The 20899-nt window shown below is 37.5% G+C and overlaps 1 protein-coding gene across 4 annotated transcripts in view; it reads left to right on the top strand.

Annotated features, from left to right (window-relative positions):
• LOC113973511 (macrophage mannose receptor 1-like) overlaps nucleotides 1–14852 on the top strand; it is a 31786-nt gene extending 16934 nt beyond the window's left edge. For 3 of the 4 annotated variants that reach the window (XM_027695685.1, XM_027695684.1, XM_027695686.1), the window contains exons 16-30: nucleotides 660–698; nucleotides 805–968; nucleotides 1961–2028; nucleotides 2420–2520; nucleotides 3167–3309; nucleotides 3524–3629; nucleotides 4409–4605; nucleotides 6076–6178; nucleotides 6868–7100; nucleotides 8294–8459; nucleotides 10037–10189; nucleotides 11707–11823; nucleotides 12083–12250; nucleotides 13340–13375; nucleotides 13795–14852. In XM_027695685.1, the coding sequence (XP_027551486.1) occupies nucleotides 660–698; nucleotides 805–968; nucleotides 1961–2028; nucleotides 2420–2520; nucleotides 3167–3309; nucleotides 3524–3629; nucleotides 4409–4605; nucleotides 6076–6178; nucleotides 6868–7100; nucleotides 8294–8459; nucleotides 10037–10189; nucleotides 11707–11823; nucleotides 12083–12250; nucleotides 13340–13375; nucleotides 13795–13994 (1994 nt within the window). In that variant the 3' untranslated portion in view covers nucleotides 13995–14852. Of the gene's footprint in view, nucleotides 1–659; nucleotides 699–804; nucleotides 969–1960; nucleotides 2029–2419; nucleotides 2521–3166; nucleotides 3310–3523; nucleotides 3630–4408; nucleotides 4606–6075; nucleotides 6179–6867; nucleotides 7101–8293; nucleotides 8460–10036; nucleotides 10190–11204; nucleotides 11303–11706; nucleotides 11824–12082; nucleotides 12251–13339; nucleotides 13376–13794 lie in introns of those variants that run through there. The other variant, XM_027695687.1, reaches the window with a different exon arrangement.
• Nucleotides 14853–20899: the final 6047 nt, after the last annotated feature.

Genomic DNA, 20899 nt, shown 5'->3' with positions numbered 1-20899 from the left:
GTCAGAAGTGCATAATGGCACGCTGAAAGATGCTGAAATAGACATAATGCTTCCCACTTCCAGAATAGAAATATTGGGGTTTTTGTTTTAAATACTGTCACTGATCACACGAGAGATTATTTTTAAAAGTTGACTTAACTTTCTTTTTCACCCAAGCATGTGTGTCACACACTTAATTTAATGTAATTACACAGCAATACAAACATTATGATGAATTTTTGGGGGGAAAAACATAGAATCATAGAATGGTTTGAGTTGTAAGGGACCTTAAAGATCTTCTAGTTCCAACTCCCTACCTATGACCAGATTGTTCAAATTATACCAACATTGAAGTATTTTCACTTTTTATTTTTCTTTCAGAAACAAGTATTGTTTTAGACTAATTTCAGTCATCTAATTTAGGCAACATTCAGGATGTACAAGATGCACTTACCAAAAATCTACCAAGACAGAGATGTAGGCCTGTAATGCATCTTTTATTCCTTGAACATCCACTATTTTCTCTGCACCAAATACACTATATAAATATATTCTGCATTGAACATGTAAAATATGAAAAAATAAGAGGCACTAAGATAATTTCCATTAATTGAACACTTATATTGGCTCAATGTTTGGCAAACATTTTACATCTTCATTTTTCCCCCATTTCATTACAGGGACACCCTTGAAACCAGAACCTCTGGGCCCTTCTGCCAGTAAGCTTCTGTTTATTTTAACTTATCTAAAGGGTGGTATCATGTAATACCAGCAGCTTTGCATAAGAAGTATGAATAATGCAGACATTCCTCTTCTGTTTTGCAGCATATGAAGTCACAGAAGATGGCTGGATTATAAAAGGAGACAAACAATATTTTTTCAGCCCAGAAAAGATTTCTATGGAGAAAGCCAGAACATTCTGCAAAAACAATCATGGAGATCTTGCTACTATTGGAAATAATAATGAAAGAAAATATTTGTGGAAATATGTAAGAGGAAATTTCGCTATCTTATATACTATATAGCCTATATACCCTCTGCTCGTGAAGTACAGTGCTTGTTGCATATTACTACATTTTATTAGGAGTAGATTTAAATATTCCATGAAAAAATATTTATCCTACAAAATGGATCTTCGCTTTAACAAAAAAGATACCAACGAATGTTTACCATTTACTAGGGTTGGTATATTCTTGTACATTCTAATCTGAATGGAGTGACCAAAATATAATGAGCAATGAACAGGCAGATTAAATGTATACTCAGAAAACTCCCTTCGACAGGGTGGTTACCTCTCATCTGAATATCATCTTCCAGAATACAGTGTTGTATGTAAATGTGAGACAACTGCCAGTCTATCTTTGATGGTCATATTTGCTCTCCAAAACAACTTTTTGAAGAAAGATTTAACCTGGTCCAGGTTAGACTGATGAACTAGGACCTTCATGAATTAGTTTTCCACAACATGGCCAAAGCACGCCAGGGGCATGCTAACAGCTTAATAGCCTGGATGGTGCCTCAAACCTCTGCCATAATCCTGTTTGGTTTGCTAATACCAAAGCATCCACACAAACTCCTGTCTATTTTGCAGCTTGCTTTTATTATGTGAGAAAAGATATAAAACAAGGAGAGGACAGACAGCTTGAGACACAAGAATTACATAGCTGCTTAAGTACAGGAAAGTACCAAAAATTTTATAATAAATTTTTTTCCTCAAGTCTTCTGTGACATTTCCTTTTTAAATTGAGAACAGAACTTTGAAAGCTTTGGTCATACCAGTAATGCAGCCAAAACCGGGAAAGCGTCAATAAAAATAATAAAGCAAAAGTATGTGCTGTATGATATCTCAGATGACTGTGCAGGATCATTTAAACAATGAGTATTCATCTCTTTTCTTCCATAACATAAAATTTACACTTTTCCTTTTAGATGACTAATAAATATTAGAAAACACTGACTAAAAGTATGTTTCTCTGTTTAGATCCTAAAAAACGGGAAACTGGATTCGTACCTCATAGGATTAATTCAGAATTCTGATCAACAGTTCAGGTAGGTAAATAACATATCAAGATTCATAAAAGGTGATTGTAGAAGTATTGTACTGCCAGAGCTCCTTCTGAAGGAACCACTGCAATGGAGTTAAATGCATGTTGAAATGTGTGCTCTCCCTTGGTTCAACTACATTATACTAAGACTGTTTTAAATGGAATTTTTATAGGGAATAGATACACTCTGAATACATAGATTTTAAAAATAAAGGTATTTTGGCATTTGACTTGATATGCAGGGATTTCATTATCTAAGGTCTTTTGATCCTAATGGAATCTCCACTTACAGACAGATTCAGATGTAATTTTTTAAACATATTTTTAGCATGTTAAGGTAGATTTTTCTCAACTGTTCCATGAACATTGTCTGAGTAACCACTACTGTTTTTCAGTTGGTTGGATGGAAGCCCAGTGCACTATGCAGCTTGGGCACAGGGTGAGCCCAACTTTGCACAAGCTCAGGAAAATTGTGTGGTCTTAAATAAAAAGGATGGTGAGTTACACAACTCTGTTTTAAAGTTATTTTATGGGCACTGCTCTTCCTCTGTTTGTTAAAAATGTCTTGTCAATTTTCACCCATTCTTTCCCAGCAGTTTGGAGAAATATGCATAATAAAGTATACTCATTTTATCTGAGGTTACTTCAGGAGCAATATTAGCCAGTAAAGTGGAATACAAGATATTGATTTTAAGGGGGAATGCAGGGACAATTCAATCACTGATTTTTCAAATGCACAAAAATATGTTCTATTCAAATCACCTGCAATTTTTTTAGTAAATAATTAGATAATAGTTAGCAAAGGAACAGAACATAAAGTGAGTTTCACATTTTACAGTGTTTTCACCAATAAAGTATTATTTACACTTGCATCTTTCAGTGCAACAAAGCTGTTTGGGTGGGTTCTACTCAGAGGTCACAGAGTTGACCTATCAGTCATCTCATATGGTCACTTCTGCCCTGGTCACAGCAGGATCAAAGTCCCCCTGCAAGCAATGATGTTGGGAAGCAGAGTGGAGCCACATGTAAACCCATATTCCTAGGCAATTTCTTTTGAACTTACAATCATAGAAGCCAGTTCACTTACCCACAAATTTCAATCTTATTTAGTGTCTTATTACCTATACTTCAATTGATTTCAGGCTTGTGGAATGATGTCAGTTGTGGCTTCCCCAATGGCTTTATCTGTGAGAGGCAGAGAAGTTTTATAAATGCAACACTTCCTTCAGAGGTACCTTCACCTCCTGGAGGATGTCCTGCAGATTGGCTGTTATTTAAAAATCAGGTATGGTAACTTTTGTCTAAGCACAATTATATTAATCCTTAGGAAGGTACTTAAAGATATACAAGAGGCTTTTTGTCTCTCGGACGTTCATCTTTTGACAGTTGTATTAAAAAATTAACCAGTTGCCTAATTATTGCAAAATGGCAGTTTTACATTTCAAACATAAAATTCCCTTTGCCATTACTCTAACAGTCTATACCTTTTTTTTCCCCAGTGTTACAAATTTTTTGGCTCTTCCTATGATTACTGGTTTACTGCAAGAAGAACTTGTATGAGCCTTGGAGGAAACCTGGCGAGCATACATAATGAACAAGTACAAGGTACAGTGCAACAGCACTTTAAATAATAGACAGTCTTTACACTGTATACAGTGGACATTTCATACAAAGAAGGAAAGAGTCAGTATGTAAATATATATATTTTATAGTATGTCGACTCAACATTGGTTATATGGCCATGGCATGAAATATTTTTAGAACTGGAACAATCTGTTTAGGGCATGCTAGTGATGCTAAAGATTGCTTCTTCCTGTTCCATGCAAACTGCCTTACATTATTTCTATGTATGAATTAGCATAAAATTAAAAATGAGATCTGGCATTTGTAGCTTTAGACACAGAGAAAGAAACAGAATGCATGGTCTGTTTCTCCCAGAAACAGAAAGGGATATACTACTACACCTCTGCCTAAATTCTGCAACTTAATTCAGTAGAATGTCAGAGAAAGGCACATTTTCACTTTGCCTATGTTCCCCAGCTTCCACTTACAGCTGTATGCAGCTGCACATTTTCACCACTCCAGCGGCTCATCCTGAGTGTTGAAATAAGTGAACTCATTAGATATCATGGTGGTCAGACAGGTGTTTTGTCTCTTTCCTCTCTCCAGTCTTGCTGTAGTTCCAAATACACTCTGAGACTTTTCATGGGCAAAGGCTTGGCATAACCTTGAAATAATGAACTCAGGTAAAATTCTGATCACATGCTAATTAAAATATTTTTTACAAGACTTTAATAACAAAATAGTTAAGTATTTGTTTATGAGTTTATGTTTGACTGATGGCATGACACATTAATTTTCATTTCTATTGGCTTTTTTCCTAGCTTTTCTCACTTACCATTTGAAGGATGTTTCAAATGATCCTTGGATTGGCTTGAATGACCTACTCAGTGAACTCTACTTTGTTTGGGCTGATGGAAGTGCTGTCTCATACACAAACTGGTCTCCAGATTCCCCAAAACTTGTAGAACCCATTTTGTTTGACACTCTACGTCCAGAAGATGGACACCATCTGCAACAGGTAAAGATCACTTACTGTTTACCATGAAGTTTAAATCTGAGGAACAATACCACTTCAAGTAAACAGCTCACTTCACTACAGACACTACCCAGCCTTCTCCGCAAGTTGTTCACCTATCATTACAATGGGACTAGCGATAAAAAGTTTCAATGTTTGAGTATTCTAGCTATCTAAGAGCATAAAATCGCATTAGTGTAATTTTGCCAAAGTATTCAGCAAAATTGCAGCAATGTACAGATTTAATAAAGATTGGATATATTGAATAAGGTTTTCTTTTTCATAGTAATCTGCTGTTCATTTTTCAGAGAATATAAATGCAACATTACAATTTTTAACACACAGAATCATCTTCATGTCTAGGAAGGAAGGAGGAGAGAATGCAAGAAGAAAGAGCTCAATGTTTTTTAACATTTTCCCTATTTAAAATTGTAATTGAATTGCTAAGGGCCAGTAGATGTCAATTTCCTAAACCAATAAAACCTTCTCCACTACTAGCACTGAAATCAAACAGAATGTTGTAAATAAAATAGCATTCTACATAATCATACCAATATAGACTGATTTGCACACCCACATTGCCTTTCTTCCATTTATTTCTATATTTTGCTTTCAAAACTTGCCCTTCACACTATGCCATTCCACTCACTACCCATCCTCCCCTCATTTTGATATCCACACCTTCAAAGAACCCAGAAATCATAGCTCTAGACAGCCAGCTTAATCTGCACCTGAGTCAATTCAAGCTGCTCTTGCCCACGTAGCCCCTGGCCAAGGCATATTGGAAGACAATACACAGCTCCACTGTAGCTCTAATAACAGTCCTAGGAAATAGCAAGCAGGGAAAAAGTGTGCAAAGGTACATCCTACTTTTCTCCTTCACCTTCAAAATGTTAACAGATCTCTCCTTCAGAGGATCCTTTTCAAAGGACCGAAAATTTCGGCATGGCAGATTAGTAGGTGATTGCAGCTTGTAATAAACTTGATGTTCCAGCTTCTTAAGAAACCCTAAGAACTAGAAGATGATAGCTCTGCCAAAGACTGTAATTTAGGTGATTTTGTCAAGAATGACCACTTTTTAAAGCTGGCTTTGCAAATTAAACACAAAGCATGACCTCCATTTCATTCTTATTCAAAATCTTATTGATGGTCGCTCATTAGTTGGGGCAGAAAGTGTCACAGACAGTTCTCAAAAATAATAGTGCCTTTCAAGTATGTCTCCTTGAAAAGAACCAAGTGAACAAGCAGGTTGAGCTGAAGATTACAAAGATTTGCAAGGGTGTACAAAGGGGGAGCTGGCTGCCAGAAAGAACAGAAAAGGATAAAAGAAAGGTGTTTCTAGAGTTGTAACACACACCCTACAACATCAGAATTCAAAGGGAAAAAAAGGAGGGAAACTATTCAGGGAGTTACAGTACTTTGTTTTATAACTTCTTATATCAGTGTACCCATATCTTTCTGTTTGTCCAACAGTTTGATTGTGTTTCTCTGAAGAGAGGACCTGCTGATGACGTAGGAAAATGGAACGATGAGGAGTGTTATAAGTCGAGAGGGTTTATATGCCAGAAGAATAGTGGTGAGTTCTGTATTGCTAATCTTGAAATTTATAACACAACGATTAAATCACTTTTCTTGTTTAATATGCTTTATGCCAGTTTGATTTTGTTTTCTTTTGGTTTTGTTTTGTTTCATTTTGGGGTTTTTTTTTAGGAAAGTATCAGTAAAACCTAAGGGCCCATCCTGCCTCCCAGTGTTACTTAGCAATGTTTTGAAGAAGGGAATGTTAAAAAACACAGCAGAATTTTGGAAATGAAAATTATTTTTATTTTTAATAGCTAAAACCTACAAAAATTTTAATTTCATACGCTTATAAGGATCTATAGAATATCAAAACTAGTAAGTTTTACATTTATCCAAATAAACCTGATGGTCATAAAGCTGCTAAGCTGCAAAGAGTATTTTGAAAACAGGCAAGTCAGGTTATTTTTGACTGATGGGGTGAATCTGCCTCTACAACATAAGATACTGCGCATTTATAGATTCGAAAATCAGATGCTGAAAATACATTACTTTCATCCAGAAAGTTCGCCGTTGTTTTAAAGTTACCTTTTACTTATAAACAGCTAAGAAGAAGGTGTTCCATTCCATTAGCAATTTTATACTGGGTTTGTAAATAACGAAGATGCTATTCAGTTACTCAATTCAAATATGTGACTTCCAGATTAAACTGCTCTTGGGGTGGGTTTTTTTCCCTTCTTCCTACAGATCCTGAACTCTTTCAGTCATCAGCAACAGTGCTGGACTTTGCTTCTGACCATTCTAGTGGCATTAGCTATTCTGTTACCCGTTTCAAAATGAACTGGGAGGAAGCACAGAAAAGCTGCAATAACAATGCCTCAGAACTTGCCAGCATTTTAGACCCTTATAGCCAGGCACTGTTGTTCTTACTTGCACAGGAATATGGAGAGCCTCTGTGGATTGGTCTTAACAGCAACACGGTAAGAACACGTACATTACATACAGGCAGGTAAGATGGCAACAGACCAGATATTACTTTATGCTCTCATCTTGTTACCCATAGGAATTTCTGCCAGTGTAGTGCTGAAAACAGCATGCTAGATGAGTATAGTTCCTCTTTGCACTGGAACTCTTCAAATAAGACTTGTGGAGATTTTAATGACCTAAGAACTCTTACAAGTTTTAGCACAAGAAAATATTCCTGAAAACCAGCATTTAACAATGCTGTATGTTGTTTGGAGTCATTTGAAGTATCTCAAACATGAACTGTAAAATCACCTACATCTTGAGTTTATTGTTATCTAAAAGATCTTGCAGGAACAACATGCATCCTACCCTTCTGCCATGTATTTATGTACCTCAGTGATCAGTGCCAAGGTATCTCAGGTTACACACCTGAGGCCTGAGAAGTAATGGTTTTTACGTGTGTTTATGTTCATATTTTATTAGAGTGTTTTTATTTATGGTAGCAATAGCAAAATGCAGTTGTGGACAGAAATAGGGTAAAAATTAGTTAAAGGAATCTGGAGGCTATATAATATGGTACGTATTGACCAATGACGATATTTTTGAAAATGCAATTGGTGTAATTGCTCCAATTAAAAGTTAGAATACTATAGAAAAGAACCCTTCCATTTGTGAGTGTAATTGCTCCTATTAAGAAGTTAGAATATTATGGAGAAATAATTCTTTCTGTTTATGGGATGTCTACATCGGTTGTATGACAGGAGAGGATGAACATTTGGAGGGTAGGTGTGTTTTGACATGCTACATTCTTCACCATGAATTGCAGTCACAGTAAGTACAACAGCGCTGCTTGAGAACACTCCCACCCACACTTCCATTTTCCATGCAGACATTTGGGTGGTCATACCAACACAATGTCTTATCTGACTCCTAGTTTTATGTCTTCTCTCACGCCTCATTTCTTTTTTTCCCTTCCATTTCCCAATGCTTGAAAAATGCTCTAAATTAATGTTACATAGTTTTTCAAGGGCACTCAGCTCTGTGGATGACACTGTACATTTTATGCAGTTAGTGTTTACAAGCTCAAAGGGGGCAGTAGTAAGCATATGATTCCATACTGGTTACATGAGAGTCCTCTTGAGGATCCTGTGTAGTAGCTATGTTATTGTAAAAAACTTTGAAATTACCACATAGATTTTGCTTCCAGACAAATGGCAAGTATCAATGGATTGACAGATGGAGATTAGTTTACAGCAAGTGGTCCAGCGGAGAACCAAAACAGACATTAGCATGTGTCTACCTAGACACTGATGGCACCTGGAAGACAGCTTCTTGCAAGGAAAAACTCTTTTCTGTCTGTAAAAAATCAGATGGTAAGTAACTCCATACAAATGTTTTGACTGGAGGTTATATAGATTTATCAACTGTTCTAAGTATAATAAGCCACTGGAAAAATACTTGGCTTATATACTAGTGTATGGGAAGACATGAGTAGCAACTAGCTCTAAATATTGACATGAACTCTTCCCAGAAGTTCGTATCGATTCATAATCATTTGATTCATAATAATTATCAAAATTGATTCATAGTAATTACCGAAAGCCTAAGAAACAAAGGATTGAATACTCACTGGTTTCTTAGCTATTTATTCTAATAGGAAAAGTAATTCACTTGCTATGAGATCTGTTTTTATTAGGCATTACATGACAGTCTGTATCCAGTTTGAGGTACCAAAGTTTGAAAATGTTCTCAATCAACTAGAGTTTTCATATGATCAGAAAACAAGAATTAAAAGAAAAGATTGGAGTTGGACAAAAGACTAAGAAACAAATGACTTAAGAGAAACCATAGTACTTTAGAATTGTCTAAATATTAAAAATGAGCCTTATGGAATGGAATTTAATTATTCCCTATGTCTAATAGAGGTTGGAAAGTGGTAACAGACTTAAATACAGCAAGGAAAATCTTCTGATTTTATCAGTACTGAAGCCTTTAATAGATACTCTGAACTCGGGGAACCTCCATTACTTGCTAGGCAGGACTAACCTCTGTTAAAAACAGATATCAACTTCATGTCACTTGTGAGCACAAGGATGAAGTAAATAACTCCTTGAAGAACATTCCAACCACAAACTTCTATAATTTATATGTAAATAAGTATAAATATGATTTCACAATTTAGTTATATTCTTGATTTTGTCAACATTATGGAAGATCTTGAATCATTACCAAATTTAAAGTTACATGCCAAATTACATTCTAAGATGTTTTAATTTGACAAAAATCCTCAGATTTTATATATAATGTCTCTTTCCACTTTATTATTCTGAAATCTCATTTGAGAGCTGAATGTTCCTTAATAGGGAAAGAAATGACAAAAGACTCACAGGAAGAAAATGTAATCTGGCAGAACATTTAATTTTCACTCCATCTGCATTTATCTACCCATCCAAATCTTCCTATTACATCAATCACTACAGAACATATTCAGGATGCAGTTTAACTAAAAATCCTGCAAGCCATGCTTAGTTATACCAACACTTTCATACACAATCACAATTTCTGCTATATGGTTTTGATTCTATCAAAAAATGAGACAGAAACCACAGAAGACATTGTAAAAAATAGCAGTTTTAACTACTTAGGCAGATATTTATGCCAGAAAAGCAACTGCATATTTTATTGACTAGAGTAATTACAAAAATCACCATTAGACAGAATCTATACTTCTTATAGACTAGTCTATCTTCCTAATCACCTTGATAAATAAATATGAAGCAAAATATTGTCTCAAACACAAAATCAGAGCCATATTCAAGCTCTTTTTTGACATGTTTCATTTCTTCTATGATTTCAAACCTAACAGTCCGATTAGTTTTGTCTTACTAGTATAATGGGAAAAACAAATGTTATAAAATAGTTGGACTCCAACTACCTGATCTCTTATCAGTAACGGCCCCTACTGAGCCCCCACAACTTCCTGGAAAATGCCCTGAGTCAAGAGGACACAAATCTTGGATACCTTTCCATGGTCACTGCTACTACTTTGAGGCCTCCAGGAAAAGAAGCTGGTCTCAATCTCATCAGGAATGTGCCCGGCTAGGTGAGTGTTTTATCTTAGAAAGACTGAAGATGTAATTAAACATATGAAATAATGGATAATATTCTAAGCAAATCTCAAATTACTTTAAAACTTCACATTTAGTGCTTCTTTAGTTGCTTTTTTCAAGTATGTTTTTCCACAATAAAAGCAAACTTTGTCAGAGTCAGCAGCATTTCTTATCTCAAATATAAGATGAAATATGAATACCTCAAAAATAATAAATTTCTACTAGTTTTATGGCAATCAGTAATTAGGTAGGGAGATGAACACTTTTACAGATCTACTAAGGCACTGGCTGCAGGGTTGGTGTTCCCTTCCCCAAACAAGAGGGAATCCATAAGCAGTGTAAACCAGGAAACACAAAGTCATAGGATAGTTGTCTTTGTTAGTTCCAGGGCACAGTTTATTAATTAGATCCCACTGGATGGACAACAAACGAGACGGAGGAGCTGTTTAGCTTTTGTGAACCAGTAAAACACACCCAGGCATCCAGCTCCTGCTCTGGAATAGCCTCCATGCGGTCCCCATTGAGAGAAGAGCAGTATGTTGATCAAGGAAGGGAAAAGCCACCTTCCTCCACAGTTCTGAGAATTACTGTGATGCAACACACATTTCAGTGTGAGTAAGGAAAGGAAACATTCTATACATTAGCACTATATGTCTGAGCCATAGCCTTTTAAATGTAAGAGAAAGAAAGGATTTCTAGAAGCACTTCCTTATATGTCTGAAAACACTGACCTATGAATGAGTAAACAGAAAAAGTAGCTTTGCAAAGGCATTTTACTCTACAGCCGTACGACAACAGAATTCCTGAAGTTGTTCTGTAGAAAGTTAAATGACATAACTACTACAAAAAGTAAATATTACACTAATAACCAGGATGCAAGGTCACAATGGGACACTGCTCCATGTTCTGGATTCCTACATTTTTGCCTGCCTCTTACCCAGTGGCCAGGCCAGGAAGGTGGTAATATCCTGATGACCCCAACACAGCTTTGTGTATTTGCAATGCCAGGGCATATGGCAATTATAAATCAACTTCTGGACATCTTCTGGACTGCAACCTCCAGCTGCTGACACATTCTACCTAACCTCAACAGATGCTGTCATCAGGTACTGCCAAAATTGCTGTCCAGCCACTGATGGGGGACAGAGCTGTAGTGGCAATAGGCATGGTGCTGACTACATCACATGTATCTCTTTAGCCTATTTGCACCACAATCTGGAGTGTGGTCAGACCTAGCCAAAAAGGAGCAATTTTGCTTCTCTAAAATACCAAAAACTAAAAAAATCCAGAAAATTTCAGAAAATCCATGTCTTTGTACTGATTTGCATCCATACAACACACAGACATGCTCAAAATACAATAAAGAGATTTAATAACCACAACAAAACCAGGGAATATTATATGCAAGAATTGGTGTCTTTTATATATTTTTTGCTTATTTTTTATGGGTATATTGACTTGAGCTGTAGTAAAATGAGACATTGTGATGTATTCCTTAATATTTTTTCAGGTGCTGATTTGGTATCAGTAGAAGACTATACTGAAGCAAACTTTCTGGCAAACACTATTCAGATACTCCATGGAAAATCACCAAACTTTTGGACAGGGCTAAAGAAAAATGACAGAGGTAATATCTTTAATATTGAATCACACGTTATCATATAATACAAAATTATATGTTATATTAAAAAGAAATCAACTTTGTGCACTTGAATTATACATAAAAAAATTTACAAAGTTTATTTACAAGTATGCCAACATTTGCTTAGAAATGTAACTGAAATATTTAACTATTCATGTTACAAATTTTCGTTTTCTCCATCACAACTTATTCTATTTGTCTAAACCCCTGTAGTTTATACATATATGCTCATTTTAAATATTAGACCAGTGGGTATGGACAGACAAATCTGCAATGGATTTTGTCAACTGGCAAATGGGAGAACCTTCAAACAACAGGAATAAATACTGTGGAGAAATATGTTCAGTGTCTGGCTACTGGAAAACCAATGTCTGTTCTTTCAAAAAAGGATATATCTGCAAAAAACCAAAAAGTAAGTAATATTTCTAATACATTAAGGTTAATAATGCCTGATAATGTATTTTCATTGTATAACAAAAAAATGCAAAATATTCTAGGTTTGTGAGAAAAACTAACTGACTCTAATAGCAGGATGTGGCTGCCTAAATACTGACAAGCCCCATACGGCTTCCAACTGCCTTCTCAGAAGGCTGCATCTCCCATAAGTCCTGTAAAAGTACCATCAGCCCCATGCAGCCTTCATAAATACTTCAGACCCCTATGTTTCAGCAAGCTAAGCTCAAAACAACATATTGTTTAATTTCATTGAATATATTCTCAAAAAAAATCTTGTTCTGATAAGTCCAGTGAAAACTGTCTTGTAGAAATCCTGAAATTGGTGATTCCTTTTCTTATTGACCTCTGATCTGATGGATTACAGGAATATCATACCACACATTCTTGTGGCACTCTTTATCTACAGTATGATAGAATCAGGTTTAATAAAATGCTGGTAGTATCATGATAGAAAAATTATCATCTTAAGAAAATGCATGAGTTCGATTGCCAAGAATAAATGAAAGTGGTCCAGAAAATGGACATTTTGTTTGGTTAAACTTCATATTTCTGTTCACCTTTCCATTACTTGCTAAGTTCAGGAAGTGCAATTACCATAGGAACCACATCCACGTGGAATGGTTGTCTCTGACAGATGGGGCTACCACAATGGAAGGTACTTTTCAGCTCAATTAAAATGCTTATGATGCATCTCTAACACTCAATACCTTCTTTCAGGAAACACTTTAAAATTATTAGGGATCCTGTCAGTAGTTCTAAAAAATTAACATGTCTGAAAACACTTTTCAATATGACAAAAATCTGACTGTAATTTCATGTCTTTTTTGGGTATCTCAACTAAGGAGGCCAGATGCTCTTGGAATCAAAGAGCCAATTATCCTACTCGAGTTTTACACATGCTTAGCTCCATCTCTCTGGGAGAGTAACTGTCACCAGCACATGAACTTACGGGGAGTTGTCAGAAACATTGGGACCTAGGAAGCTAGAAATGCCTCTTTTCTTTTTTTAAAGCATTCAGAATAAACATTTTCTTTCCTTTCAAAAGCTCCTGAAAGCACAGAGGTGTCAACAGAAAATATAGGTAAGCATACTTCATTTTAAGTAGAATTATAAGGAGATGCTCAAATACAGCAAAAAGATAATTACATAGTTTCTCAGTATCAGTTTTGAGAGTATTTAAAAATAAAAAGTCCATACGCTATATCTGTGCCTCAGTATAGGAAATAGGGCTTACCCTGAAGTAAATATTTATTTACTTTTATATTTGTACTTTTAATATTGGGCTTTATTTCACTTTCATATTCATAATTTTAATAGTAGGCTTTAATCAGATTTAATTACATTTTGTTTGGGTTTGTTAGCAAAAAAACCCATACGCTGAAGTGAAAATCTACAGGCATACTGCCTTTTTCTGCTTCCAGGTTAAAGAAATCCCATTTATTAGTAGATTCTGAAATCTTTTAAGATCAAAGGTGTTGATTCCATTGTATCTCCTTACAGAAGAGAAAATGGAGAAAGTACTTTCCACCGGGGTCATTTGGCTGTTCGTTCTTCTAGCTCTTTCTATAGTTGGGGCTGGAAGTATAATTTATTTCTACTTGAGGAGGAAAAGACAAAACCTGCCACATGTTTCAACCAGAATGAGTGGATCAGAAGGAACTGTGGATATTCAAGAAAAAGATGTACATACCAGCATGTAGTCTGACCAAATGGCCACATGTTCTGATTAACAAAAACCAGGCTATGGATCAGTGAAATCTTCACGTTTTCCTAGTCTCCTCTCAGTCTCCTCTCTCCTCAAATACAAAGTTCATGGATTTATATAAATACACATACATATATATGCCTTCCAAAATTCCCTCCAAAGTGGTAGAGAATTGTTTAGTTTGGGGAGTGTATATATATTTTTACATAAATGGGCACAGCTGACAAGTTGGCTCCAGAGGTATTCCAGGAAAATTCGGACACATACTTACTATGTGAAAGTAAGTAAATTTTATTTAACTCAATGTAGAAATTTTCCTTTTTGCACACAGGGGAAATAATTACTCATATCTTCAGATTATTTTTTCTCTGTGTATTACTTCAGTGGAACCTAGACTATGATGGGACGCATTGTTCATTTCAGGTTTTCAGCTTCGCAGTATCTTTTCATTCATGCAAAATCCATTATGATACCTGCATTTGTGTATTATTTGCTTACCAAAAAAACCAAGACAGACAGTTGTAAAAAAATTGAAGAGGCTCATTTATTTCTATCTCTAGTCTGACTTTTTGGAATAATTATGCCATTTCCTACAGCCTTGCAATATTCTATTATTCTGCGAATACCTACATTTTTCTGCAGTTCAAATTAATAACAAAGAGAGAAGACTAGATGATCTTTTCATTGGGTCTTATTTCAGTAATGATGCTTTCATTACGCAGAGATGCCCCTTTTGAGATCTAAGTATGTATAATAAATAGCTATCTTATACTGCATCATAGAGCTCTCCAGTTTAGAGATATAAAATCACTGCTGTATTTTTTGAAAATAAATTCTTTCATTTTTGTTGTGATATCATTTGATAATGTGCTGCCTAGACCCCTCTCAGCTTTTCTTCCATTGTACCCAACAGCAGTGTTTGCCTCAGGAGGCAGTTTATCATTCTGCATATTTTAAGACATGCATCATCCCTCCTGAGGAATGAGAACACCTTTCTCCAAGACATGGGAGGGCACATGGCACTAACAGGCCTCAGTGAAGAAGCATATGGAGGAGTAGGGCTAGAGCAGAGGAGCTGCTACCAAATATATGTATTGGGAGACAGATTGTTTCTTTGGCCATTCTGTGAAAATTGTCAGAATTTCTTACCCACTCCCTATGCTTATGGTCTCTAACTGACAAAAAGATGATACCACACTAAAGATCTCTGTTAAAGAGAAGCAAATATCTGGAGAAAGTGGAATAGGTTTCTGATTTTCAGGATATCTGTGTCTATGCCTGCTCATTTTAAGAACACATTTGAATTATCTCCACTATTTAGATTTCTTCTATATATCCAGAAAACAGTAAAAGCTCCTAAGTAAAAATTCTATTGATAGTTGCTTAGAATGCAAGTATCCCCTTCCTTCAGGAATACTTACTTCAGTTGTTTTATCAAACTCTATCTTAAAACATGAGTCACACCTGCTAACGTTTCCTCCTGAGCATTCAGATTCCACACCCCCCTACTCTTTTGCTGGATGGACACAAATTATTCCAAATATTATTCTATACCTTTGGCTAAGTTGGTAAAGAAGGTTCACCAATCACAGACAAAGATGTCTGAAGATTGTATGGCTTGTCCCTTCCTGGTCTTTTAACCAAGACCTGATTAAAACAAAACAAAACAAAACAAAACCAAACCACCATTAAAAAAAAACCCAAAACCAAAATGCCCACCTATAGGTTATTTAAAATAAAGTTAAAAATTAAGTAAACCAAAATTAATTTTTACTCTTAATATCCTTTGAACACTTTGTAAAGCCCAGAAATAACAGCCCTTAGATAAAAATTCCTAAAGTTACTGGAATAAGTCCTGTAATACCAACTCCTTGCAATAAAGAAAGTCACTGCCATTTTCAGGAGGAAATAGGAAATAGCTGAAAGAAGTCTGCACAAAACTGTGCAAATTAGAAAAACAACACCTGCTTCCCACGGAGATGACTAGAGATAAAATGTTTCCTGGTGTGTGCTGCAGATATCTGGGAATACATGCTTCTGCCTGCCCTTTGGATGAGTGAATAGTGAAAGTGTTTTTCCTGTTCTATGCTTACAAAGACTACAGGCTGCTGGATAATACCATATATATGCCCAGGTTAGTGAATCTGATAAATTAGAGTTACCTTTCCCAAAAGAAAAAAGGGAATAGAAGAGACTATTCTTTTTAAGTTATTTGTAATTTAACTATAAAAATTGGGAGTTCATAACAGAAGTATTCTGGTGACCAAATTCATCACAGCCTGGGACCTCCAGAGGAGAAGCCTGGCTGGTATCACCAGCAGGCAAGAAGTCTGCAGAGCTCTACAGTCAGGCTGCTGTGTGTGCTCGCTCTCTGAGTTAATATATAAAAATACTTTGATAAATATACATTTTTATGTACAGCTACTTTGTAGATAGACTGAAATGACAAGAAATGGACAAGATCACAGACTAGACACAAAGCATGTTACTGATCCCTCTGCAAGATACTGAGACACCACAAAAACTGATCCAAAGTGCCTCTTAAAGAAAGACAGAGAGATTGTGGCGAAAACAGCAGTGGAAATAGATGAGTGCAGAGTGAGCCAGTGCAGGGAGGCTCATACCTGGGGAAAGGGATGAGGGCCGTAGCCCTGACCAGACCTGCTCACTCCTGGCAGGCACTGCCATCATTACCTGCTGCTTGCAGCATGGGACAGCATTGCCAGAGCATGGACACCTCTTTCAATCTAGTGTCTCAAACAACTGAACAGCCACCTGGGGAAGAGACCAATGCACCTGAACACTGACTTCTCTGTATCTGTCATTTGGACTTGGTATTGGATATTAGTAAGACATCACCCACACATCTCACACATTGCTCAGACACAGAAGAGGGCTGGGTTGCAATTGTTTCAATTCCACAGGGCAGAGAAGGCCCTTACCTCTTTAAATGCTTAATCCCAAATCCCAGTGTTTCTGCACAAGTCAGTTGTCTTTTCTCTTCAAAGAGTTCTGTATATGTAAAACCACTGCCTGTTCAGTGCTTGGCATAAGAAAAATATTGCTTATTATGAATGCTGCTGTTTAAATTAGTTTCAGAGTGGAGAAGACACTTCAGCATCGATTTTCTAACATAAGTGTTTATATGTGTTTATACTGATGTGTGTGCATGCGGGATTTTTCCTCACATTTCCATAAATAAATGGTGCCTGATTTTCCTCACTTTTAATCATTACCGTTTGCAGTAACAACATAATCTCTTTCATACACAGGCTCAGCTATTTAAGGCACCTGAAGAGGATGGAATTCATCTCACATAATGTAGATATCTAAAATGCAGCCATATCATGCTAAACTACTCAGCCAAGATCATCACTGTGGTCAGCACAGAGAGATGGATACAATGAGGGTACAAATACTTGATCTAGTCCAGAAAGTGACGAGAACTTCTAGACTCTCACTGGCAAGAAGAAAGCTTAAACTAATTATCTCACAGTAAATGAGTTCTGCAGAATCCAATTCTTAATTGATATCTTGTGCATTTTGGCATAACATGCACTAATAGATTTTGTTGATTACATTTATCGTCAATAGCTTCAGGCTAGTTCAGAAAACAGCTAACAAAACTGGTCCCCATAGATTTTTTTTTTCTCCCGGCTTGAAAACCATTACTTTTGGAAACAAAACATCTGTCAAATTCCAAAATTTCTGTCGATTTTATTTTTCATACTGATCCAGAATGGAAACTGAACAAGTTGTGTTTCTTAAACAAACATTAAGAACATTGACAGAAACTACAAATCAATTCCCAAGGAAAACATCTGCATTTGTACCCTCACAAACACTTCTCAATGTGCCAGGACAGGTGAGAAATCAGTGAAGTGTGTCTGCTCTCTGTTTCCCTGAGTAGCTGCTGATGTATCCTGTACAGCAGTGAACCCCTGAGAAGGTTAAGTTGTGCTGAGCATCAGAAATGAGGGCTCTGCTGCTTTTGTCTCCATCACTGATACATAGAGCTGAGGAAGATAAAGGAAGCATAAAAGTCCTGTTCAGTCTCATACCAAATACTGCTGTTAAAAGTTCCCCCTCCTATTCTGTGTAGACTGTCATAAAACCACTGCACCTGCTTTGGCTACATTCAGTTTATGTCTCCCATCTATTTCCTACTGTCTTCATGACCTTAATGCTAAGCTAGAATAGAAGACTGGTATTTTTGGTCATCAGGCTGATAATCTCTGTTTACCAAGAATTGTTCAATTTTTAGTTAAGCTAAATCTGGACAATTTATTTTTAATTTCTGTAAGCCCCATTTCTGTTCACAGTATCTTAGCTTTAGTCACAGATAAATGTTAACTATCACTTAAACATCATTACTCATTAAGATTTTGTATGTCTCAGCCACTCCACTGAATGATGCCCTCATCCCATGTATGAAACATTTCTGAATTATGTGGTATTGTTTTCCTAATTGTTTCAAATTATGACATGTTCCACTGGTAAAAAGTTCATTACTTGAACACTATTAATAAATAATTTTCAAATTATTTAAAAAAATACACAGATACTGGTAGGTTGAGAATGGATCGAGAGCAGCCCTGCTGAGAAGGACTTGGGGGTGCTGGTCGATAAAAAGCTGGACATGAGCTGGCAGTGTGTGCTTGCAGCTCAGAGCCAACCATATATCCTGGGCTGCATCAAAAGCAGCGTGGCCTGCAGGTTAAGGAAGGTGATTTGTCAAGGAGAGTGGATTAACTGGTCATATAGTTATAAGATTCTCAAGAAAAAAAATCACTCTATTTCCCAAGAGTTCCTATCTACTATATACAAGTTTGGAAGACACATATTGAAAGGTATTTAAATGTAAGTTCTTCACGTAATAATCTCAGTACTTTTGTTAAATACTTAAAAACTTTTTTTAAAGTTTTATGGTTGAGAAAGACTATTTGAAATTAAAGAGATGATACAGTTTTATGTTCATTAGCACTCAAGCACCACAAAACAAGACTTTTTTTTCCTAACTCAACATTAGATTTGTTCAGTGGGTTTCAGCAATACCCATCTGTTCTTAACTTCATATTTCCTTGTTCATAAGTTTGCTATACATCCAGAGGAAATTGTTCAACTTCATGACCTGATCCCTTATTTAATAGAAACAGAACTTGAGTGGTTTGCATCATTCTGAACTTTGTCTGAGTGAGGTTCTGGGTATTTCTAGACAAGCTGCAATATGGAAAAATGTTTTTCCTGTAAGATCACACAGACATTGAGATGACAAGTCTGGAGTGGCATCCCAGTACTCTATGAGCCAGGCACTGAGGACAGGGCTTCATCAAAAACCAGACACAGCTGACAAATAAGCTTTTATTTCTACCTCCTAGAACTGCAAAGCAACTGAAGAAGGATCCTCTCCATCCTGGAGCACTTCTAGGTGTCTTCCATGGCTAGCTACTGGGCTAAGGAATGACCATTGGAGAGTGTATCTTCCGCACAATAAAAGAGCCCAGATTTGGCGTGTGTTTCCAAACCTGGCACAGGCTGACCAGAGGGGATGTGGAGCACAGGCTTGGAGATATTCACAGCGTTTCTCGATGCCAAGGGCTGGACTGTGTGATTTCCGTTCCAACCCCAGCCCCCGGGTGACTCCATGAGTTGGCCATCCTCCCGCATTGCAAGGGCAGCCACGCCGGTGGTCCACGTGGCGAGCAAAGCCTCACAAAGCAACGCGTGAGGCGACTGCCTAAGCCCCGTTCATGTGTAGCCCCGGTCTCGAAGTCCCGCAGCCTTCGCCGACGCCGGGGCTCATCCCGGCCGGGGGCTGCACGGCCCGCACCTCACACCCGGCCAGGCTCGCACGGCCGGCCCCGGCCCCGCCACCCTACACACGCTGCCCGGCAGCGGGGGAACCTCTCCTGCCGCCTCCATGGGAGCTGCCGGAGCCAGTCAGGCTCTCTGGGCCGGGGAGTCTCCCACGGGTCGGGGACGGAGGGCAGGTGAGGGCGGTGGGAGCAGATCGGCCGCGACACCTCCAGGCTCACTGCACTGGGGCTTCGCGCCCGAGATGGCGCCCGGGCGAGCGGCGCCATGTCCCGCAGCAGCCGGCGGCGCCATCTAGCGGGGGAGCGAGGGGCTCTGCTGCGCCCCGGCTTTGGCTGAGACGTTTATTTCCACTGGCTGGAGCTCCGGGGCCAAAGGCGGCATCTGAGCCTTGAGAGGAGGCTTTTTGTGCTGCAGCGCTGAATTCCCTCAGCTGGAGGTGTCCAGGACGTGAACCGCGCTGCTCGTGTGCTCATCCCAGGAGGACGCGTGAGGCCCTGGCAGGCAGGGCCTGGGGGCAAGGGAATGGGCTGCGGTGGGGATGAGAGGGAAGGGATTGAGAGTTCATAATTAATTTTTTAGATGACAAATGAGTTAATACCCTGGTCTTCTCTCTCCATCTAGAGTTGTCTCTTTTTTTTTAGCTTAAGGTGGTCTGTACAAATTTTTCTTATGTGTGACTTTTAAGTGAAACAGAATTAGTAAAACGATATTTTTCCTCCATTTCTCTTTTTTTTTTTTTCTTCTCACAAGTCTTGTGGGACCGTCACTGCAATGTTCCAGGTAGGCATTTGCCTTCATACACACTATTAGGGTCAGTTTGAGCAATATTAGCAATGGAGAGAGGATGAGTGGGTGATTCACTGTTGGTTCTGGTAATCAGTTAATTACGTGGCAAATCAAAAACTCTATTCCTCCATCGCCCTTGCTAATAAAGGGATAATAATGTGTGTTTATCTCACAGAAGCATTTTCAAGATCAGGTAATTGCTTTGAAATCTTAAAATTGAAAAGTCTACAAAAACATTAGCTTATTATCATTAGAGATGCAGAACTGACAGGAATTCTCCTGGCTCAATTTCAGAAA

Source organism: Neopelma chrysocephalum, unplaced genomic scaffold (assembly GCF_003984885.1).
Source record: "Neopelma chrysocephalum unplaced genomic scaffold, ASM398488v2 Primary Assembly neopelma1_102, whole genome shotgun sequence".
Lineage (NCBI taxonomy): Eukaryota > Metazoa > Chordata > Aves > Passeriformes > Pipridae > Neopelma > Neopelma chrysocephalum.
Note: the sequence above shows the minus strand (reverse complement) of the source record. Positions and strands in the feature narration are given on the sequence as shown.